The following is a 16,007-nucleotide window of genomic DNA, read 5'->3' on the forward strand; positions in this document are numbered from 1 at the left end:
TTTTGTTCACAAAGTATATACTTTTAAAAGAAAGGGATGAAAGTCACTATGACAATAGAAAGGAAACTCACAGAGTGGGAAACTATACTTGGAATACAACTCATTTGACAAATGCCTCATATCATTTAGAATAGAAATGAAAGAAAAGTACTATAAATTAATAAGCCAAATCAAGCCAAGAGAAAAACAGGCAAAATCTTAAAAAGATACTTCTCTAAACAGCATACCCAAATGGCCAGCAAATACATTAAAAAGTTTTTAACTTCATTAGTCACAATAAAAATCAATATTAAATCCATAAAGAGATAACATTTTATACCCACTAGAATACTTAAAATGTAAAATAAAGAAAATATTAATTATTGGTGAGACTGTAGAGCAAATAGCACTCTTATATCAAGTGGGCAAGAGTTTAAATTTGAAAAATCAATTGGAAAAATAGCTTCAATGTAGTTACTAAAGCCAAACATATGCATAACGTAGGGTCTAGCATTTCTACTTCCAGGTATATATCCTTGAACATTCATAGCTATATTTTTAAAAAAATTTTAATATAATTTTCCTAGTACCACTATTTGTAACACTCCTAAATTGGAAGTCACAATATCCATCAAGAAAGGAATGGATAAATAAACTACGGTATATTCACACATGAAAATACCATACAGGAATAAATATGAAGAATTTATTTACAACTATAATTGTATGCAACAATGTGGGTGATTCTCACAAACAATTTTGATGAAAGAAATGAAACACAAAACCATTATATACTTTATGATTTCATGTATCTAAGTACAAAAACAGCCAAAAATAATCTGTTGAATAAAGTCAGAATAAGCTTAGCTTGAGAGTGTGTTTCGGTAGTGGTCAGAAAGGAACTGATAGGGGTTTTGCACTGTCAATAATTCGTGATTTGGGTGCTGATCACACCAATGTATTTGGTTTAATATCCACCAAGTGATTCAATTACAATATGTACATTTTCTGTATGCATATCATGCATCAACCAAAGTGTTAAAAAATTATCGAAAGAGCTATTATAAGAAAAATCTAGAAATATAGGTTCCATTCCTTGCTCTGTCATTTAATGTATCTCTAAACTACAACAAAAATTAAATTGAGATTTATATGTTAAGTGGAAGAAAATAGTCTGCCCTGTCTTTTCATAGGATTGGTTGGAAAAGCAAAATGGAATAGAGATGACTAGCCCTATTATATATTAAAGCATTAATATATAATATTAATTAATTATTTAAAAAGCTACTTTAACTAATATACATATGGCACTGATATGTGATTTAAACTAAATACGAAGTCCTAAGTTTAATAGGAAGATACTTGGTATGATTTAGTTTAACCATACCAAGGGTCATGTAACAACTTTCTGGCCATTTGGGAATAAAAATCAGAATTTCTACCTTACTTCTTAAAGCAGAATGATTTAAAATGAAGCAAACTTTTAAAATACAACATTGAAATTAGAAGAGAAGTAGAGTAAAAAAAAGACTAAATTTTTTCCCATAATCTTACACAGGAGAAAGATTTTTCTAAGCCAAATTACTTTAACTTTTTGTTATGAATATGTATAACTTTTATAATAAGCTAATAAAAATATTGCATAAAACATTTGTAAATTATTCTCATTCCTAGATTTAATATTTATATAACATCATTAGCATTTTGTTTGAAGCTGATAATTCAAAGATGATTGTTTAATTATAGTATGAAATATAGTCATTCATTAATTCATGGGACCAATAAAAGAAAAATAGCAGATATACTATGTGCCAGAAATTTTTCCTGAGGTGGGATACAGCAGTGAGTGAAATAATAAAATTGCTTGCCCTTCAACAGTTTACTCTCTAGTGGAAGACAACACAGGATCAGCTAAATTAATATTAGATGGAAAAATATAAAACAGGGAAGGCAGATGTGAGTGCTGGAACAGGGATGGAGGGGATTATTAAGAGGTTGAAATTATAAATAGAGCAGTCAGGAAAGGCCTCACTAAATAGTTAATTTTATAACAAAAATTTGAAGTGTCAAGAGATGGCGATACATAGGGGAAAATGCATTTCAGGCAGAGGAAATGGGAATGTCAGAGACACTGAGGCAGCCGTGCAGCTTGTGTATTCAAAGAACAGCAAGGAAGCCAGTGTGAATGGCACTGAATGAGCAAAGGAGACAGTTCTAATATTTACGCTTAGAGAAGCAACAGCGACCAGATCACATTGGGCCTTACCGGCTTGCAAGAACTTACAAGAATATTAGCTTTTACTCTGAATGAGATGGGGAACCTCCTGAGGCTTTGAGGTGACATGGGCTCCTAAATTGGGGAAGGTAGTTAAAACAATTCAAACTAGAGACCAATAACAATTAGAGCAACAAGAAAGAGGGAGAACATAAGAAGGAAAGGTAGAATTGCTTTCCTCATTCATCAAATATTTATTGAGTATGGTATTAGGTTCTGGTTAGGATTAAAAAATGACTTAGAATGCAGATTCTGCCTTCACCAGAAATATAAAGAGATAAAACATGAGCAGAAATAACAATAATATAAAGTAGAAAACAATGAATAAAGTCTTGGGTGACAGGGAGTAAGAATTAGGGAAGGCTTCTTTAAAGCAGTTGGCATTTTGGTGGCCACAAAATAATAAGCTTCCAGACAGCAAATGTTCCGTCTCTTGTTGACTGCTAAGTTCTCAGCATTTAAACTGGGCTTGGCACATAGTCAGTGGTCAGTAGACACTTGTTACCTACTGATAGAATGAATTTGTAGATATGTAGCAAGAACGGCATTTAAGTAAAGGGAACAACATAAGTAAAATCACAAAAATAAAGAATTACAGTTCATTTCCTGGGTTCATATTGGCAGAAGCAAATGACAATAGCGGGAGATGAAATTAAAAACATAGAACAGGGTTAGATCACAGAGGACCTTAATGGCCCTGTGAAGTATCATAACTCAACTTCTCTATCATCATAACCTTGGGTTCATATCCTAATTTGCTTTATGATAAGTAGATTAGCACAAAAAGCATCTACTCTATACCAAAACGAAGATAATACAATACTGAGTTACTAGTTTCTGTTCAGGATCTCTATCTTACCCCAAACAAGGCCTAAATGAAAAATGAACAATCAAGTTTTTAAATTCTGTATCTCCTATTACTCTTTATAGGCAAACATTACAAAAATATGAATTTGAATATTATTATTTTATTGTGGGGCTTTTGTGATTGCTTGTTTTCATATAGAATGCAACAAAAATTTCATGGAAATAAAGGAACTACTTACTATTGAAGAACAACATTTTACATTAAGATTTTAAAAATTAGCCATTTACATTTATCATTATTTTATAAATAATTTTGCATTCTCATATACAGATTATGACTGCTTAAATAGGGATTTTTGCTTGCACAGCCAATCTGATCAAATCTGCTGATGATTGAGTATGTGTATTTACATTATTACACCACTTGAAGAAACATCAAGAGTTTCTATATAACTCTTTAGGATACAGTTCTTAATTTCTCATAGAGTAGAGAATTGGAATGGTGACTTGTCTAATTAGCTAGGATTTGAAAGAGGAACTGAAGTTCCCTAACACTGGGAAAATGGTTGGAGGAGGTAGCTTTTGGAACATAGAGTTACAATTAAGAAAACTAAAAACTGACATACATATATCCAGAATAGAATACATCTTCAGAAAGGGATAGGTATATTTTACTTTACAATATTGAAAAGACTATACTGCTGAAGACAAAAATGGTGAAATGTAAATATTGTATATAAAAAGAAAATTTTTTATTTCTGGTACCACTGATATTATTTTGTATAAACATTATTGCCTTTCTTTTATCAAGATTTTATCATTGTTGTTGCTGTTTTTCCTTGGAGTACTAAGGATAGGACTTTGTTTTGCTGATCCCAAAATGCCAAATCCCTAAAACCATGCTTAGTGTTTCCATTTAAGAACTATGATGTCCACTAAATGAAGTAAAAAAAATGACCCATCCTGTTTTGAGGATCCCAATGGAGAGAGAGAGGTATTGCCACTAAGAGATCTTCCTTTAAAGTATGAAAAGAGAAGATTATTTATCTCAAATAAATTGTTTATATAGAGTCCACTTCATAATCAATGGTTTTGTTTTTGAGTCTTGCAGGTGTATTTATTATGTTTGGCAATACTTAAAGACCTGATTTTGCAGAACTATGACTTTAGGTATAAAACCATGCTTAAAAAATTAACGTGACATAAGAATGTATGAAAATTGGTTTAGGAAAAAAAATGATCTTATAAAAACATATTTGTTATGTTAAAATATAACACTGAAAAAAATCACCAAAATTATAAATATTGTATAGAAGAAAAACTAAATGATTAACTCTAATGGTTATGGCATTCTGTATTGCTGATAAACGAGTCATCTTGACTCCCTTGAGAACCTACTTATGTTAAATTCCATGAAAAAGAACTGCAATTACAAGAATTAGGGATTTTAGTCTATTTCCAAGAATCTTAACTACTATAAATCATCTGACACACATTCCAATAGGGAGGATATAATTTTGTGTAGCAACATGGGAATCTGACCTAGAGGACTATAGGTAATCTGTTTCATTTATATATTTTAAGGATGTGATTTAGAAATAAGTTACTAGGTTAGCAACACATAAGTAAAAGAAATAATGTGACATTGGAAACCATCACTATGCATTTAACATAACAAATTGTCAAACAATGAGTCAAATCCTCCCATGATGTAAATTATACAGATTTGAAAGCTGCATTTATTATTTAATGTCTCATTCCCAGACAGGTGCTTACTCAGTAGCAGAACCTGGTTTAGCATACCAAATTTAAAGCTATTTAACAAATAGCTTTAAATTTGCTTACTCAGTAGCAGAACCTGGTTTAGCATACCAAATTTAAAGCTATTTAACAAATTTAGCTACATGCATGATTTTTAAAAAATCATGCATGTAGCTAAAACATTTGTGTGCATTTTAAATCCTTTGTTTCCTAATGGTATTTACTACCACAAATAGTAGCAAGGAAACATGAAGTGTATTAATAGGCAGAGATATTTGAACTAAAGTTTGGATTGTTAAAAACACATTTAGAAGGCCTGACAGGAAACAGTTTCCATATTAAGTTGTCTTTCAGAACTCTAACAAGTTGATATCATTTTGTAAGAGACTTAATGTTGTTAGAGTACATGCTAGGATATTCTAAAATTTTCTGGGTGGGGTGGAAGAGGTGAAATTTCTTACTGCAGATTATTTAATGAGTTGTTGTTCCCAGTTGTATATCACCTCACGTTCGTTAAATTTTGCAAGAGTTTATGATTTCCAAGAATTCGCCTTCTACATGGCCCTTTGCTGAGTGTAGCTAGTTTAGGAATCAGTAAGTAAAGGGGGCTCTTTTTTTCTTTGTGTAAATAGATTAAGAGTAATTTTGGGTGGTCCAAAGACCCTGAGTTATTAGGAAGGTGCTTGTACATGGGCACAGTACATCACTTGCCCAAGATTCTAACTTAGCCTGACCTCCACACACTGTTGGGCACCGTTTGCTACTGGCCGAGTAATTGCCATATATGGCAAAGACCACCCAGGATACGGGCTGAGAATCCATCCTAAGGCTGCCAACCTCTATAGCATCGTGTTCTGAGCGAGTGCATTCAATTCAGGAAGATCACTTACGACTGAGTTTTTCATCATGGCTTTGACTGTGAAGCCCTCAGAAACCAGGGAGTGAGGCTGGTGCACCACGAGCGGCTGTTGTGCCAGCAGCTTGGTCCTCTTCGGCATCTTGTCTGGGCATTTGTTTAAGCTCAGGGTCTCTTTTTCTGCCACCATCTTCCTAGAAAATGTCTTGTTCTCATAAAAAGTGTGGTAAAAGAATCAGTGGGTTTTACGGATGTGAACAGGAAGTCGGAAAAAAATGTAAAAAGGCGCGTTAATGGTAGAAATTCAACCCCTCGTAGTGCCCAGGTTGATCCAGATGTTTGGCAGCTCCTAGGTGAAGGGACTTTAGGAGAGGGGAGGGGCGGGAAGAGGGCAGGACCGTGGCTGGAGCTGCAACAAGCTTCCAAAGATAAGCCTCCCGGTTGCTAAGCGACTCGTCAACTTTGCGGGCCAGCAGCCCGGCCTCCCCAGTGACGTACGTTTCCTGGGCCCTAAGCCGGAAAGGGCGATGTGAGGAGAAGCTACGCGTTAAAACTACGACTCCCAGCAAGCCCTGGGCCACGCACAGCCTGCGCGTGCGCATTCCCAGGGCGAGGCGCGGGGGAGGGGAGGACTGGTGGCTTTAACCCCAGAGCGCCGCGGGTGTGAGGCGCGGGTGGGTGCCGGTGCGCTTGGGTCCTTTCCTGCCCAGCAGCCTCCACCTGCCCAGTGACCATGATAGGTACGTGGGTGCCTGCCAGGTACAGCCTCTCTGCGCCGCCCCGCGCCTGGGTGTGGCGCAACGCCGTTACTCGGCCGACCGGGACCCCCGGTGCTGGCCGGTGCCAACCGTCTGTGACAGGGCGAAAGTGTCGGTGCCGTCTTTAGCCCGCGCCGCCGGGCTCCCCTACTCGGCGGGCGCAGGCGCAGGCGCAGTGCCGCCTGCTCGGTTGTGGGTCCAGGAGAAGTGTGTGTGTGTGTTTCTTAAGCCCCCCGGCTGTGGTTTAACAGTGTTTCCCCTGAAAACAACTTCGCCCGGGACGCCGGTGTGCGCCGCTGCGCCCCCCGAGGGCCAGGCTGGGTCCCCCAAGTCCGGAAGCCTCGCACCGGGTCCAGCCGGACCTGTGTGGGGTTTCTGTAAGGTCTCTCCCAGACTCTCCCCTCCTCTTCCTTAGGTCGTCTGTCTTTTAGTTTAGGACATATTGGGGCCCATATCTGTAGGACTCTGTGAGGAAACCCTGGCAAAGTATTAAACGCTAATGGAAGGCACCTGGTGGTTGTTGGGCTCAAGAAATTCCTCCAGGTGGAATTTAAACTTCTTGCTCCCCTGAATTTTTCCTTTTGAATCTCTCATTGAAGGTCTGAGAGGAAAGAATAATTAAAAGTTAATGACAGCAAAGATTAAATCGCCTACCTTTTTTTGCGAAATGAATTCACGATTTTTCTAAACATATATATCTATATAAAATGGAATTTTGGAAGTGGCCAATAGAGTTGTTGGTAGACACTATTAAATAAAGGATTAGCAAAGGTCCTTTCTTCTAGGGTTGTTAAACCAAAAGTGACTTTAGGGGTTATCCCTGAAAATTAGTGGAAATGCACAGTATGTTTAGAAAACATTAATATTTGGAGATTTCATTATATTGCAGAGATATGCTCCAGATTCTGTATTGAAGGTTTAGTGAATTTATTTGGGGATTATTCCTGACAAAACACTTTTGATTTCAGTGAGTACCTCTGAAGTCAGATGTGGTCTGCCCAGAAGAAAGATGAGAGGTGGATTTAGAATATATGTAAATTTTATACACTGAGGACACTTCTTAAATGTATTTTTATTTATGAATTAATGTTAAAATCTAAAACATTGTGCCCATCACTGGGAGAATCATGGCAGTTACCGGCCATTGTCTTTGCAGCAATGGTAAAACTTAAGGATGTTGTCCAGTTTTTCTTATCTTTTTAGAATGGTCTGACTTATGGTGGATGATTTGAAAGTTACCCAATTAAGAAAAATTATAAATTTTTATGAATCTTATTGAGCTTTATTTAGGTGACAGTCACATAAGATTCACTTGTAAACACAAATCTGAACTGAATCAGAGAACCAAGTAGAGAAGATTTTTCAAAATCCATACTGTCAGTGTTTTACAGGAAAAAAGTCTATTTTAAAGACAAACACATTTTAATTCAACTTAATCTAGTGCATGGATAGTTTTAAGAGAAATTTGTTGTAAAGCTATGCAAAGATAGGAACTTAAGATCTAAAAATTATGACTTAGTTATAAATTATTATCTAGTAAATGATTATATAAATACCTTTATTAGGATGAAATATGTTTAGGCAGTTCTTTTAAGTTTTTTGTGGGATTCTTCTAACAGGGAAGAAGTGTGATCTTTGGATTTGATGATTAAACATTTATGAGTTACTGGCAATGACATGGAGAATATAAGGAGGGTTTTAAAAAGCATTCTCTCTCTTACTCTAGCTCTTGTTTTATGTAGCGCAAGCAAGCGTGCATTACAACATAAATGATTAAATCCATGCCCTCCCTCCCCAAGAAAAGTACCTTACATATAAAAACCATTTGGATAATACACAATAAATTATTTTATTCAACTAGTTGCATTGCCTACTTCTATTGGTGGACACATTTCAGTAAAAATATGAATGGCCCTTTTGGACGTAGGTGTTGACTGTGCTAAAGGTAGATGAAAGTGAAAGCAACTGAAGGGAAGACCTGGAATACTGGATTTTGTGTGTTTGTGATTAAACCTCAGGGCCCGAAAAGACAGTATAGTGTTTACCCAGTGATCAGTTGTAGATCAAAATATACACATAAATGTATATTTGTATGTGTGTTTTTTCTGTTATAGATAAGAGTGCTACTCAGAGCTCGCTCCTTTCATGCCTATGCTCTCTCTAGTTGCTACACCCTCCTCAATGCAGATAATACCCTTCCACTTTATTTAAATCCTGGTATACTTTGAGGAGAAATGAAAAGATGAGCTTCCTGGTAGAATGGGAGTAAAGGGGACTGTTAGCTTACTACCAATAAAATTATCTTCCTTTTACTTTTTTAATACCAAGGATTCCCTTCATGGCATGGAGGCTATTTCAAAAGTACTTACATTTCCCACTCAGATTATGGTAGATATGTTGAATGCACTGACCCAGGCAGCTACCAAAACATAATATAGTTGGAGTCAGTGAAAAATTATGCCTTCATGAGCAATGTGGAGAAGGACTTCAAGATAATATAAAGCAGAAAGGAAAAGCTTAAGAAAATTTAAGTTAAAAATTTAATTTTTGGCACCTCTATTAAAAATATATTTCACCTCTTTTAAAAAATAAGCAATTCTTTATGTTTAAATTGAATTTTAGTGGTAATATTTGTGGTATGTTCTAAATGTTCTGTAAAACTGGATTTAGGTATTTTAGTATTATCAGATATTAAATACATGAATATATATACAACAATACTGTTAGTATTAAAATTCAAATTCAGTGGCTTATACTTTAAAAAGATTTTTGATTGATTAAAAAACAGTACTTATTAATAGAACATAGTCTCTTCTATAACATCTCTTAGAGAATTTACATGTCTGTGCAGATCTACCCACAGTAATTCGTGCCTTGTCTTATAGAACCTACGAATTACTCAAATACTTCTCAATAAATAAGCATTCAGTAGGTTTACACACAATTGCTATCATCAAGAATGTGTCCATTTTTTTACTTGCATGTGTAAACATATATGTTAAGCAAAATTCTTATTACTATTTCTGTGTGGATTTTCTAATAAAGTTCATAGATTTTGAATTTTGCTAGATATTCTAAATTGTTCTAGCGTAAATTGCCCTATGTTACACTCATATCTAAAGCCTTTCCTATTACAATATGGTAGCAAAGAGCTGCCCTGGCCTTCTGTATTGAAAATTACTAAAAGACATCCTTCACAGGCTTTACTCAGCTTTCACCAACAAAACACCTACTGGATTTGTCCCTCTCCCACCTCTCTCTGACCGTACGTAGATTTAGTGCCTTTCAGTGCACAAGCTGCTCAACTGTCCTGGGTGGCCTTGCCCTCTTGGACATTGTTTAAAAGGGTGCCCACTTCCCCACTGTGTGCCATCAAAGATTTTTATTTTTGTCTTCTTGGTAGATGAAAGCAGTGTATTTTAATTTTTAAAATAAGCTTATGAAGGAAAAAAAAGCATCTCCCTTCTCATTCTATAATGCTTTAGTTGCACAAAAGCAGATTCAGTGATAGATCACCTACTGTGTGCTCAGTACTGCTCTAGGTGCCAGGGATACAAGAATGGTTCAAACTGCCTTGCCATCATAAATGTACAGTCTAACTTTACTGTTTGCCCATAAGTCTACATATTTGTTTTAAAGCTTGTCATGCAGTAAATTTTACAGTCTCAGAATTTATATTTCCAGTTGAAAATGCTGTGTACTGCTATTTGCCCTGCCATTTTAATGACTAGATGAGAAGCGACTCTAAGTATCCCAAAGCTTTTGTTTATGTTGAGGTATAATTGTGTCAAAAATAGGTTCCACTAAACTTTTGCATAGTAGATTTTATGTAATTGTATATAGTCCAAAGTGTCTAAACTGATAACCTTATGCCCTTTACAATTTTGGCCCTATATCTGAGGGTTTTTTTGAAATATTCTTTTTTAAACTTTGTAGCTTCATTTCTTGAAAATGATACAATGAAAGTACTTTGATTTAAGATATGCAAATCCATTCCTACCTCCAAAGCTTCTTTGAAAAATGCAAAAAGAAGAAAAGAAAAAATTTCTCCTTACTCTGAAATGCTTCATATTCATGAAAGCAGTTTCAGTGCAAAATATTTTATTCTGTTAGCTTTTAGTTCTTTGATCAATGAAAATTGTTTCTTACCTGCTGTTTCTTAAGCCTTTAATTGTAGTCCAGTGCTTATTCAATGTTTCTGTTTTAATTTGCATTTAATGAGCTCATTTTAAATGCTTCTTTATAATAATCTGAATGGTTTCTCTCTCAAATTTTGTAATATTAAAGCAAGGGACTTATGTGATTGTTGGCTGCTTTACATAGCAGCTCACCTCCCTGGCTTATTTTATTTCATCCTATAGGAGAGAATCTTGGTTAAAAGGAATTGCAGTAATAGGATTGTTTCCCCCAGTACTATGTTTCCTAATTAGCCAGGACTTCCACCAGGTTAATTTAAGTATTTTTTTTTTCATTAAATAGAAAATGTTCTTCCTTGGATTAAAAGATATTTCAACTCACAATAATAATTTCAATGTTATTTCTTTATAAGGTATTGTATTAGGTGGTGCTGGGTAGCGATGGATCCAGATTGGTAGTTCATGTGTATATATTACCTGTGAGGATGGGACATTGAAATGACCATTTCTTCCCAGTGAGTTTGTGATCTAGTGGGACTGATATGCATATATTTGATATACTGATTCTACCTTCTCCCCTATAGAAAGAGAATAATTAGATGTATGTACATCTAATTAGATGTATGTACATCTCAACATTAGCTTAGATATATGTACATGTCAACACACACACACACACCTACAACACAACCTGACTTCATGTATTCTTTTGCTCATATAATTCTCTCAGATTTGAATGCCTTTTCTCTCCAATGAATGTCTGGAAACTACTGTTAATCCTTCAAGATCCATTTCAAATTCAGATCCATGATGCCAACTTTATATGAAGTTTTCCTTGTCACTTCTCACCTACTTCTCATTCTGAAGCTATTAGCACCTCCTTTAGAGTCAACCAGGATTTTAGCAACTACTATTCTTCAGGTCCTTGCTTACAGTCTAGAAGGAATACAGAAAAATATTTGCAAACCTGAGTGGTAGGTATCATAATAAAGTTTTATATGAGGAAGGACTGGAGGGCCTGGCAGATACACCTATTTTCCAATGGAGCCATTTGAGTTGATAATTAGGAATTAACTAGGTAGAGGTAGCCTTCTAGACTGAGGGAGAGAAGTGTGCAGAAGCATGAAGAGGAGAGGAAAAATGGGATGAAGGGCATCCGGGGAGGCTGGAGGAGTAGGCAGCACAAGGCTGGAAAGGTATCTTGTATATCTGTATTTATAAGCAATGTCAAGGAGGGTGGGTTTGAATTTGGTGGTAGGGTGGGTCACTGAACCATTATCTACAGAAGAGCATTGTGAACAGGTTGTATTTTAGAAAGATGTCTGTGACAGTAATGGAAAATTGTAGTATAGTTCCAGTAGTGCCAAGAAGTCCAGATAAAGTGTTAATAGCCTCTATTAGTAGAGGACAGTCTCCACTGAGAATGATAGGGTGGTTGTGGAGTAGGAGGTAGCTTTTCTCAGGGTGGTAACATTGATTTGTTATGTCATTAAATCATGTCTGGTCAAGCGCCATATTTCTAAGAAGTTCTTATTTTTATATATTATATATTAATATATATATATATTAATGTCTCTCATTGACAGGTATTTTTTTTTCAGGTTATTGAAGCTTTAAATGTATTTGTGTTCCAAAAATAATCTCCTTCTTTGATATGTGGCAAATGATGCCTAGGCTCCTATTTATAGTTTTTTTCTCTGTATGGAGAGAACAGTGTTGCTATAGCTAGGGTTACTGTGTTACCCAGAATAGAGCAGAGTAGAGTTTCTTTCTCTAGATATCTGTGTAACTTGGGTGCCTGGCCATATAATGAGACCATCCTTAGACAAATATTTGTATTTTTAAGATTATTTATGTGCTCTTGATGATTTCTCCAATTTATTTTTATTAAACGACTTTAATAGAGAGACCCCCATGAAGGTTAACATTGGAGCCCTTAACATTGAAGGAGAGAAAATTCTCTGTTCAATGAATATATAGCAATTTCATCTCTTTTGCATGCCTCCACTCCTACCCTCATCAAATTAGGGAAAAAATAGTGATTAGGGAACTAATATTGGTGTTCAAATTGAGATTTTTAAAAAATTGTGTATATGATGAATATGCTAGTCATTCCTATTGCTAAATATTTTTGGAGTTTCGGTGCATGAATAAGATGACTTAAGATGTAGCACTTTGTAACTGCTTAGTAATTTTTAAAGCTTATCGTGCTTGCAGTGTATATTCATTTTCCAGATCCTGGAAAGGTAGGAAACATACCTGAAACTTACTGTATGTTAATAAAATGGATAAATAGGACTAGACATTTGTAATATTTATGTTTATAAGGTGAATCTTTGGTTTTAACATCTACCTGCATTCTTTTTCTTTCCCCTCATTTTTTTTTCTTTACTACATTTTTTTCAATTTTCTCAGAAGGTAGAATTTTAACATTTCATTCTTCAAATCACACGGATAGCTGTGTCTGCATAATCACTTGGTGAGCCCTTTCCTTACTTGCTGATGGAGTTGCTACAGAGTTTGACTATTGGTTATGATGTATTTCTAAGGGTTATGACAACATGGCATGCCTAAACAAACCAGGCTATACCACAACTCTTCCTTCAGTTGTCTGCAGTGAAAATGTTTGTAGCCCCAGCCTCTGCATTTAACTTCCAGGGGAATCTAGTCCCGATTACATTTTTTTTTTCCCACTGAGCCACAGTTTCCCATCATTGGAGAATGATGAACTCTGAGCAGTTAGAGGATGGGGCAACATGTCTACTGCCTAGAGAATTAAAGATTTAAGAATACTATTCCATGCTCTGGGTCTTCCCTCTACCATCGGAACCTGGCCTCCTTTCTCCTGGAAATCCTTTCTAGCTCTCTGGTGAGTCCCCAGGGATGGAGAGTTACAGATTTAACCACACGTGAAAACAAAATACTATGAGATGCTGCCTATCTAGGCTGCTGACCACTGACAAATGTAGAATACACAAGGCACTTGGCTTTCACCAAGTTTAGACAATATCTAAAGATGTTTTTACATTAAGATGCCTGAATTTGTAGTATAAGATGGGAATTGTATATGTCATTGTGTAGTCAATTTAGACATAATCCTATGATACAAATGGATAGTAACATATAGTAGAAATCTGATATTGGCTTGTCACTCTTATTCATTTAAAAATCAGTGAAATGCCCAATTGGTAGTAGGTAAGGGAATTTTTTTCCTTTGTCATAGAATTTTCTTTTTTCTTAATTGTCCTTTTTTTGCGTGTGTGGCATCTGCCATTTCTCGACACAGTTTCTGTCATTGGTACTGATTTTTGTCATCATCTTGATTTCAAAGAAGTCCCCAAAGAATGTTATCCTCAGTGTATGATGCTAAAGTTTTACACTAGGTCTGTGTGCTTGCCTTCACATCCTGGCAATTTCTGGACATTGCAGCACATTTTAGGACTTTGTTTTGGTAAGGGGATGGGAAATTCTGGAATAATTTTTATTGTGGGTGTGACATTGAAAGAGCTTCTATATTGGATCAAGTTATGGTTGTCACAGTTTTTCATGTATAAATTTATTAAAAATTTTTTCTGTCTTCTGCAGCCAATTTAATCATCTTATGTCCCATAGAATGCAAGTTATGCAGTTAGTCGGAGAAGAGGTGGGGATGGCATTTGAGATGAGGTTTCTAGAGGTGATATGATTTTTGTCTTCAAACTGATTATTACAGGGTGATTAACATTAAATAATCTTAGACCAGTAAATATGTGTGAATTTTTAGCAATTGAGAAAGGTATTTTAAGTATTCATGTAAGAGTTTAGTTGCTCTAATTAAAAACTAGATAGCAATAGGTACCCTTTGTATATGTACAAATATCGGGAAGCATACTCCAAAATTATTTGGGTTGTGGGATTATTTTTCATTGTGATTTCTGTGTTTTTCTGATATTCAGCATTAATCATATAATATTTTAGAAATAGCAAAAAGCAATGTTATAAACATTGCTTTTTATAAACATTTGTCCTAACCTTAAGGATAGGACAAATGTACCATTGTTGTCATACATGTAGTGCTGCTTATACTTTTGTGACAGAAGAATCCTCTCTCTCCTTTAGAGGCTGCTGGCATTCCTTGGCTCCTGGCCACATGAAGTCTAGTCTCTACTTCCAAGGTCATATTGCCTTCTCCTTTACTGCAGTCAAATTTCCCTCTGTCTTCCTCTTATAAGAACCTTTATGGTTGCATTTAGGATAACCTCTTCATCTCCAGATACTTAATCACATCTGCAAAGTCTCTTTTGCCATATCAGGTAGCATTCATAGGTTTCAGGGACTTAAGATATGGAGGAGGCATTATTTAGCCTACTAGGGTTCACTACAGTTAGCAGTAATGCTTCACCACTTGAATGCCTGGTTGTTAAGTACCTTGTTTTGAGGAAGAATGAATGGCAGGTATAGTACATTGAATTGACAGTGATGCTACTTGATTTTTGCCTTTTCTGAAGTTATTTACAGGTAAAGTAGTAATGTTATATATGAGTTTAGTAGGCTGAGGAAGAGAGAGAGAGAGAGAGAGAGAGAGAGCGAAAGAACAAGAACAAGTTCATGATGAAGCTGTCCAAGAACATAACTCACTTTTCAAGGTAGTTTTCCCAGGTGGCAAAAGAATGGTGGATACTCTCCTGGACTGAAATAATGAACTGCAGCTGGGTAATTTGATGTACCTGGTTGCTAATTTGTGTCCTGTAGAGAAGGGGAAGTTTTGTTATTCTTTTGACAGGAAATATGACTTCACATAATAAATGATCAGGCAAAGCAGGAGCAAATAACCATTTTATGTATATTTTGCTTTCTGATTTGAGAGTTCACTGTGAACCTTAGACACTTAACACTTCTTTGGAATAGTTTAACATTGTCCTGCCCTTTGTAAATAATAACTAATCTGGCTTGGAAATTACACAGTTAGAATTTTTAAATAAATTCTAGTAAAGTTGAGAAGGACAAAAGAACAAAATCTTATAGCTGAATTTGCTTCAGTTTCTTAAAGATAGCAACATAGAATTTGGTTTTATGAGGCAGTTTTAACTGAAACATTTGAAAAATATGCCATTACATATTGTTAGTATAGTTAGAAACTCAAAAGAAAATATGGAATACATTTTAAAAATAGATACAGAATTTTATTTTTCAAAATAAAAAGTTCATTTTTTATTGGAAAAAAGAAGTAAGAAAATAAATGTTAAATTCCACAAACATTTATTAAGGGTCTAAATTATGGGACCTCTGATAGGCACTGTGCCTGCATAGCTCAAATGAGGAAGTCATAATTTAGTGAAAATACTGTGTCCACATCTAAAATAATTATCAGCAATACTAGAAGTAATGGAAGTGCATATGTGTGATAAAGCAGGGCATCCATCAGCAGAAGTGATGCTTATTTGAGCTGGACATTC

The 16,007-nt window shown here is 35.5% G+C and overlaps 2 protein-coding genes across 4 annotated transcripts in view; one reads left to right on the forward strand and one right to left on the reverse strand.

Annotated features, from left to right (window-relative positions):
- Window positions 1–6,141, reverse strand: part of PACRG (parkin coregulated) — a 490,407-nt gene extending 484,266 nt beyond the window's left edge. The window contains exon 1 of the mRNA XM_012745607.3: window positions 5,713–6,141. Within this exon, the coding sequence (XP_012601061.1) occupies window positions 5,713–5,868 (156 nt within the window). The 5' untranslated portion in view covers window positions 5,869–6,141. The remainder of the gene's footprint in view (window positions 1–5,712) is intronic.
- A 144-nt stretch (window positions 6,142–6,285) lies between these two features.
- PRKN (parkin RBR E3 ubiquitin protein ligase) overlaps window positions 6,286–16,007 on the forward strand; it is a 1,194,517-nt gene continuing 1,184,795 nt past the window's right edge. For all 3 annotated transcript variants that reach the window (XM_076002808.1, XM_076002810.1, XM_076002809.1), the window contains exon 1: window positions 6,286–6,418. In XM_076002808.1, the coding sequence (XP_075858923.1) occupies window positions 6,412–6,418 (7 nt within the window). In that variant the 5' untranslated portion in view covers window positions 6,286–6,411. The remainder of the gene's footprint in view (window positions 6,419–16,007) is intronic.

Source organism: Microcebus murinus, chromosome 5, assembly GCF_040939455.1.
Source record: "Microcebus murinus isolate Inina chromosome 5, M.murinus_Inina_mat1.0, whole genome shotgun sequence".
In the NCBI taxonomy this organism is placed as follows: domain Eukaryota; kingdom Metazoa; phylum Chordata; class Mammalia; order Primates; family Cheirogaleidae; genus Microcebus; species Microcebus murinus.